General features: G+C 59.4%; 1 protein-coding gene across 1 annotated transcript; it reads right to left on the reverse strand.

Moving 5' to 3' along the window:
* Positions 1-2,391: 2,391 nt before the first annotated feature.
* Positions 2,392-7,575, reverse strand: DMRTB1 (DMRT like family B with proline rich C-terminal 1). Its single transcript, XM_074264640.1, has 4 exons — positions 6,870-7,575; positions 3,973-4,205; positions 2,921-3,065; positions 2,392-2,604 (listed from the first exon to the last, which is right to left on the reverse strand). The coding sequence occupies exons 1-4, from the start codon at positions 7,501-7,503 to the stop codon at positions 2,528-2,530; spliced, it is 1,089 nt and encodes a 362-aa protein (XP_074120741.1). The 5' UTR covers positions 7,504-7,575; the 3' UTR covers positions 2,392-2,527.
* Positions 7,576-7,815: the final 240 nt, after the last annotated feature.

A 7,815-nucleotide genomic window follows, 5' to 3' on the forward strand; every position in this document is an offset into this window, starting at 1 on the left:
TGTAAAATAGATAGGAACGCACACATACCCCAGGTATGTCAGAGGGGAGAGCCCCTGCGCTTCCTCCCAAAGCTCATCTTCTGGGATTGTTTTAACAAATGAACGAGTTATTGCCACGTAGGACTGGCACATCACCGGGGAGGGTCTGCAGGTGGGTGGGAGGGGCAGAAAGGTGCCGTGGGAAGGGCCTGGCCTCTTGTGCCAACTTTAGTTCAGCTCTGAAAATCCCTTTCCTTGGTCCAAGCCTTGGTTTTCCCATCGAAGAAACCATAATTTCCATGTTACTTCACTCCCAGGGCAACATAGAGACCTTAAGGCTTTATGGGGCTAAAAGCAACTGAGCGTGATCCTGCTTTGGGGGATTGAGTCACGAAAAACATACTTTTCCTTTTGCCAAGTCTCAAATATCTGGATGTTTCTGCAGATGGGGATTTAAAGGGGAAGCTGAGGAACCTCACTGTGGGGAAGAAGAATACGCTTGTCTTTGTGTCACTGAGGGTTTTTTAATTATCTTTTTGAGATGACAAAAGTGTTTTCATTTTGTTGCGTCTCTTGGGTGACGTCTCCGTTTGTTCTCTCTGAGCTGGAGGAGGAGGAGGGGGGGATGCTGGAACCTCACAAGTGCCCCCTCCCCCCTCACTGACTCTCGGGTCCACCTTGGGCACTCCCACGCCCGCTCCCTCCCCCACAACCTCAGGATCCGGTTTGGTTCCTGGTTCTGGAGTGGGGAAGTTCAAATTCAGTTACCCTCTTTGTGTGTTTCCTTCTCTGGGACATGGCGGCCGTAAGGTCCGCTCCGGCCCCATTTACACTACATCATTTATAGATCTCGTAATAACGTGTTTTCACATGTGTGTGTGCGTGTGCATGTATGTGCATGTGTATATATGTAAGTGTATGTGTTACATGCATGTGCATATAAATATGTATATGCAAACAGGTATGTACATAAGTATACGTGTATATATTTGTATATGTACATCTATGTGTGCATGTGTATACGCATGTATATAAATGTGTGTATATAAATATAGGTATATATACATGTAAGTGTATGTGTGTACATACTTATGTGTGTACATGTATTGTATACACGTGCATGTGTGTATATATGGGCAGGTATATGTATGTATTGTATGCGTGTATGTGTATGTATATATGTATATGTGCACATGTGTATGTCTGTTATCTGTCCATTTCTCTGATTTTTCTCAGTTATTAGCAAATCTCTCCCTCTTCCACGTGACGCTCAAGGCCCTCCCTGCCCCCCACCATGCACTCTGCCCTCCAGCCAGCGGGCCCTCTGTGATCCCCAAACTCGCCCCCTGCTTCGTCTGTTCCCAGTGCTCCCTTCCCTCCCAGCTTTTCTTCATCCTCCATCTCCCTCCTGCTCCTCCCACCTCAGGCCCTCTGCAGTCACCCTCATCTCTCTTTGGCCACTGGACCCACAGGGCTCTGGGAGGGAGGGACCTTGCAGACTCTTCACAGGAACATAAGGCTGAGAGCTGGGGAAGCCTCGTGGTTAGTCCGGCCACCTCAAGACCAGGTGACTTGGCCAAAGCCACCCAAGCAGCGAGCATCCAAGCAAGGATGATGCCCCCGATCCAGACTCCCTGGGGGAGTCTCCCCAGTCCCCATGGTAGCCTCCAAGCACCAGCTTTCACCCAGGACAAATAAACGCATCAGGACTTTTTTTTTGCTTTTTATTGAAACAGTAACTGCCCCCCACACACACACAGCAGAGCAGAACGGTGGCAGGGGGTACAAGCTCCAATCGGCTTCCTTTTGCTTGACGAGGTCAAAGGCAGTGCTCTGAAACAGAATTGGAACGAACTTTCCTAGTCTAACAACCACTACAAAACAGCAAGTAGCTTAACAACTTTTCAAACAGAATGTGCCTTACAATGGACTTAACAAAACTTTGGGGCCCTTTTTGCTTCTGTGACTTAACTGGCTCCGGGCGTCAGGGAAACGGGGGCAGCTCAGCCTGGTGATCGTGCAAGGCTAATGGATGGTCCCCCCACCCGTCTTGTAAGGGGGAGGGGGCGAGGCAGGACCCCCTCTCCTATGGCTTCAACAAATACCGCTGCGCCCCTTAGCCCCAACTTGTCTTTGGCCCGTAATCGGGCCACATAAAGGGGCAGGTCGTCCCCATCCCTGGGAGCTGGGCTGTCCACGGCCGGCCCCTTCCAAAATCCCAAGAGAGAAGGGTGGGCAAATTAATCTCTGGGGAACCCTTTCCTCCTTGGCCGGGGAAACACTAAATTCATTCTCGGCCTAGTGTAGTCCCAAGCTGGGCCAGACCCCTCCCCCACCCCAGTGGAACTTCACCTCTCCTGTCTCTTCCCCGCCCCCAGTCTGGCCAGAACTGAACCCCATTTTTGCAGCTAATCACAGGAGATGGCGAGCCTTCTCAACCCAACATTTAAGCTGCGCCCCTCAGCATCCCTTGGGAGACCCCCCCATCCCTCTGCCTGCCGGGGCCGCAGCCGGGGGCAGGGCCAACGCCCCCTCTCTGGGGAGGCCCTCAGTTGGCCGGCTCCTGGGGAGATGGCTGGCTGTGCTCACACATCACCGCCGAGTCTGAGACATCGGTCAGGGTGGCTGAAAGGGAAACAAAACAAGGCATGAGCTTCACTTTGGGCCTGAAAAGCAGCAGAAAATGAGTCCTCCCGCTGCAGCCAGTCGCTGAGCTAGTTGGCGGCAGGATTTGAACTCAGCCCATTACCCACTGACCTCCTGGGCTGAGGATTGTTTCTGACCAACCACAAGGGGTCTGGTAAGTCAGTGAGTCTGCCCAGTTGCTCCCCCACACTCTGACAGTCAGAGCCGACAGATAGTCCGCAGGAGCCCGGCCCTCTCCCTGCGGACCTCTGGTGCACAGTGGGCTTCCTAAATGCTCGGGCCGGGGGTCACTCACCGGTGGATTCTTTGGCGGTGTCGGCCAGAACGTTCAGCGGGAGAGGAGGGGGGATGTAGTGGATCCCCGGCAGAAAGCCCGGAGGGATGAACTGAGGCAGCGGAGGGTAGTAGCCTTGTCTGAAGTCCCCACTGGAATCCTGCATCTTGGGAAACACAGAGCGGGACCTGAGTCCAAGGGCCCCATCACCAAGCCATGCGTGTGTGTGTGTGTGGGGGGGGGTTACAGGAGGAAATGGAGCCAAGCAGCATCTCCCCCTTCTCTTAACGGGCTGGGGTCACACTTAGAGACCACACGGAGCTCTGGAGGGCAGCCAGAGCCGGGGATGCAGGGGGGAGAGGGAGGGACGGGGCCAGAGCCGGGGATGCAGGTGCAGAGGAAGCTGTCCCTGCCTTGGACAGCTCTTTCTTTGTGCTGAGGCCCCTCCCCACTGTGCCCCTTAACCACAGGGAAGGGTTCTGGGTCTCTGGGGGACCCTCTGAGGGAGACCCTCCAGGGGTCGGCTTTGGGGCAGGAGAGGAACCTTTGTGCATTTCTTGAACAAATGCACACATTTCCAATACCAGAAAATTGCCCATCTGGGACTCAAAGGGCAGCTCAGTGAGTAGGGGGAAGAGGTCAACCTAAAACTTAGAATCAACCAATCTACTGCAAAGAAGAAAAAAGCATTGGGTGGGTGGGGATGAAGAAGATCCAGGGGTCCTAGCATCCTAGAGCAAGAGCAAGAAGGGACGTCAGAGGCCATAAAGTCCGATTCCCTCAATTTACAGATGAGGAAACAGGCCTAGAGAGGCAAAGTATTTGTCCAAAGTCACCCAGCTAGGAAATGTTAGAGGTGGGATCTGAACCCAAGTCCCAGCTCCAGAGAGTCTGTTTGCTGTCTACATTTTTCTGGGTCTGTTTCCTCTTCTGTAAAATGAAGTCACTTAAGGGGGGCAAGTCAGACAGCCTCGGCTGCAAGACAGGGAACTCCCTGCAGAGGTCCCCTTCAGGCCCAGGGTGACGGGACTCTGAAAGGCGGGCATTTTCCCTGAGGAAGTGGGAGCACTCACGAGCAGAGAAGAGGAGGTCCCGGCTCCGTGGTTGCTGGGAACATGGCGGAAGCCCCTTTGGAGGGGGAGCCCCGGGGCCGCGGGGGAGCCGCGGTAGCTGGACTGGTTGACAAGGCCCAGCGGGAACGGGCGGTAGTGGTACATGTTGGCATACCCAGGATACATTTTAGACTGCTCCCTCTCCAGATATTCAGGCCCCATCACGCACTCTGGGGCCACGTTGGAAGAATGCCCTGGATGGAGACAAGAACAAGGGCCAGGGGTAACCTACAGACTGTCCAAGCACAGCGCTCCCCAGTGGGCCCCGAGGCCTAGATTGAGAGGCTGCTCCCCAGAGTGGGCCCCGAGGCCTAGAATGAGAGGCTGCTCCCCAGAGTGGGCCCCGAGGCCTAGAATGAGAGGCTGCTCCCCAGAGTGGGCCCCGAGGCCTAGAATGAGAGGCTGCTCCCCAGTGGGCCCCGAGGCCTAGAATCAGAGCCTGCTCCCCAGTGGGCCCCGAGGCCTAGAATGAGATGCTGCTCCCCAGAATGGGCCCCAAGGTTTAGAATCAGAGCCTGCTCCCCAGTGGGCCCCGAAGCCTAGAGTCAGAGGCTGCTCCCCAGAGTGGGCCCCGAGGCCTAGAATGAGAGGCTGCTTCCCAGTGGGCCCCGAAGCCTAGAGTCAGAGGCTGCTCCCCAGTGGGCCCCGAGGCCTAGAATGAGAGGCTGCTCCCCAGTGGGCCCCGAGGCCTAGAATGAGAGGCTGCTCCCCAGAATGGGCCCCAAGGCCTAGAATCAGAGCCTGCTCCCCAGTGGGCCCCGAAGCCTAGAATCAGAGACTGCTCCCCAGTGGGCCTCAAGGCCTAGAATCAGAGGCTGCTCCCCAGTGGGCCCCAAGGCCTAGAATGAGAGGCTGCTCCCCAGTGGGCCCTGAGGCCTAGAATCAGAGACTACTCCCCAGTGGGCCTCAAGGCCTAGAATCAGAGCCTGCTCCCCAGTGGGCCCCAAGGCCTAGAATGAGAGGCTGCTCCCCAGTGGGCCCTGAGGCCTAGAATCAGAGGCTGCTCCCCAGTGGGCCCCGAGGCCTAGAATGAGAGGCTGCTCCCCAGTGGGGCCAGAGGCCCAGAATGAGAGGCTGCTTCCTAGTGGGCCCCAAGGCCTAGAATGAGAGGCTGCTTCCCAGTGGGCCCCGAGGCCTAGAATCAGAGGCTGCTCCCCAGTGGGCCCCGAGGCCTAGAATGAGAGGCTGCTTCCCAGTGGGCCCCAAGGCCTAGAATCAGAGACTACTCCCCAGTGGGCCTCAAGGCCTAGAATCAGAGGCTGCTCCCCAGTGGGCCCAGAGGCCCAGAATGAGAGGCTGCTTCCCAGTGGGCCCCAAGGCCTAGAATCAGAGACTACTCCCCAGTGGGCCTCAAGGCCTAGAATCAGAGCCTGCTCCCCAGTGGGCCCCAAGGCCTAGAATGAGAGGCTGCTCCCCAGTGGGCCCTGAGGCCTAGAATCAGAGGCTGCTCCCCAGTGGGCCCCGAGGCCTAGAATGAGAGGCTGCTCCCCAGTGGGGCCAGAGGCCCAGAATGAGAGGCTGCTTCCTAGTGGGCCCCAAGGCCTAGAATGAGAGGCTGCTTCCCAGTGGGCCCCGAGGCCTAGAATCAGAGGCTGCTCCCCAGTGGGCCCCGAGGCCTAGAATGAGAGGCTGCTCCCCAGTGGGACCAGAGGCCCAGAATGAAAGGCTGCTTCCCAGTGGCCCCAAGGCCTAGAATGAGAGCCTGCTCCCCAGTGGAGCCAGAGGCCCAGAATGAGAGGCTGCTCCCCAGTGGGCCCGGAGGCCTAGAATCAGAGCCTGCTCTAGGCCCCAAGGCCTAGAATTGGACCCTGTTTCCCATAGTGGGCCCAGAATTCACTTACAGGCCTTTTCCTCCCCCAAATCTCTGAGGAGACAACTCCAAACCTCAGGCAAGGAGGCAGGAAGTCCAAGCTATGGGCCTGAGGTAGCCAGAGCGGGATCTAAACCAGCTTCTCCCAGGACGCTGGATTCACAAGGATGAGGGTATAAGTTGCCCATGCTTCCTAGCTGCTCTGGAGCCCCCAGCTTGGAGAGGATGGCATGCCAGGGTTTTGGCGGAAAGGGCACTCTGTAAAACTCACAGGGCATGTGTTAAAGCCAACCAGATCGTAATTACTGTGCAGCTAACCACATTGTGGGGATTGTAGCAAGTTGAGGGGGGAGGGGAAGCCGGGAGGGGGAGGGGAAAGCTCTGGAATTTTCTACTCCTGAGTGACCTTAGCCAACTCATGGAACTGGCAGAGGCTTCAGATAGAACAAAGTCTGGGTCCCTTGCCACACTAACACCGTTCATTTCAGATTCAGGGCCCGAGTTTGCCCAGCCCGAAACTGCACTAAGGCCCTGGCCCCGTGAATCACCACCCTCCGCCTAGAGTTTGCACGGGGTCTCCCCCCCCCCAATTCCATTTCCTGGCTTTAAAAAAAAAACGACCGGGCCAGAACACGAAGGCGGCCCTTCTAGAAGGGATGAGGGAGGCAAGCGCCGCCATGGGCCCCATTTTGTCCTGGAAGAATCTGGGGCTTGGGGGCCGCCCCCTCACTGGGCTCCCAACATGGGCCCATCTGCTAAGGACCCTCTCTGGCACTGCCCAGGACCCGGGGCCCAAGCGTGGGGGAGGGGCGCATGGGAGGGCGCTGCCTGGCGGCCCGCTGCGGGGTGGGGGGAAGGTGGCGTTTTCCCGGGCGGAAGCGTCGGAAGGGCCCGCTGGGGCTCGTGGGCGCCAAAACCCCTGGCCTGCACCTCTCTGGGCCTCGGCTTTCCCTACGTAAAGCCAGGGAGCTCGGACGATAAGAGGCTTCTCTCCAGTCCCCGTCCCTCCACCCCCCACCGTAGGGCGGGCCGGGGCAGGGGTCCTTACCGAAGTCAGCATAGGGTGGGCTGGGGGACGCCGAGGTGGAGGCCGAGAGCTGCGGCGGCGGTGGCGGGGGCGGAGCGGGCAGCGGCACCGGCATGGGCAGCGGCAGCGACCGCCGGGGCTTGCAGCAGCCATCCAGGCCCCGGACGCCCATCCCCGCGGGCCCCGCGGCCTCCAAGGCCCCTACGGGGCCTCCCCCGCCGTTGCTCCCGGGCCCCCGCTCGAAGGGCCCGGGCCGGGGGCCCATGTAGGAAGCACCGCGGCCGTCGGGGCCTGTGTCGGAGCCGCAGGGCCCGGGCATGGGCATGGGCATGGGCATGGGCAGGGGCAGCGGGCGGGCGCAGGGTGCGGGCCCGGGGCCGCCCAAGGCCGCGGCCTGGCCGGCGGGCTCCCCGGAAGCGTCGTCCGGCTCCTCGCCGTCGTGCATCTGCCTCTTGAGCACCTTCTGCGCCGCCATGATCTTCTGGCGCTCGGTGATCAGGTAGCACTTCTCGCAGGTGCACTGCTTCCAGCGGCACTTGCCCACGTGGCCTTTGACGGGCACCAGGAAGCCATGGTTGCGGCATCGGGAGCACTTGGGGGTGCGCAGCATCTTGTCGGCGGCGGCGGGGGCCTCCTTGGGGGGCTCCGTCTTCATGGCCCAGCCGCTGGGGCTGGAAGGAGGTGGAGGCGGCGTGGGAGGAGGCGGCGCCGTCGGAGCGGGCGAGCGCGGCTGCTGCGGCGGCGGCGGCGGAAGGCCCTCGTGTCCTAGGTCGTTACACTTGTAGCAAGTCGGCGCCTCTGCAGACCATTTGCACAGCAGGCCTTTTTTCGGGTGCAAAAGCGGCAGCGGCCCCTGCACCCCGGGGGCCCGCGGAGGGGAGCGCCGGGGGCTCTCGCTGCTCATCGAGGCGGGGCAGTCCGCGCACGCCCAGGCCCCGGCCGCCTGCTCGGCCAGCACAGGAAACTG

This window comes from Sminthopsis crassicaudata, chromosome 4 (genome assembly GCF_048593235.1).
Source record: "Sminthopsis crassicaudata isolate SCR6 chromosome 4, ASM4859323v1, whole genome shotgun sequence".
NCBI lineage: Eukaryota > Metazoa > Chordata > Mammalia > Dasyuromorphia > Dasyuridae > Sminthopsis > Sminthopsis crassicaudata.

Coding starts and splice junctions, on each gene's coding strand:
- DMRTB1 (XM_074264640.1), bottom strand. CDS start 7,503: ATGAAGACGGAGCCCCCCAAGGAGGCCCCCGCCGCCGCCGACAAGATG. Junction 4,206..6,869: donor CCCACCCTATGCTGACTTCG/GTAAGGACCCCT, acceptor GTCTCCATCCAG/GGCATTCTTCCAACGTGGCC. Junction 2,605..2,920: donor CACCGCCAAAGAATCCACCG/GTGAGTGACCCC, acceptor TTTCCCTTTCAG/CCACCCTGACCGATGTCTCA.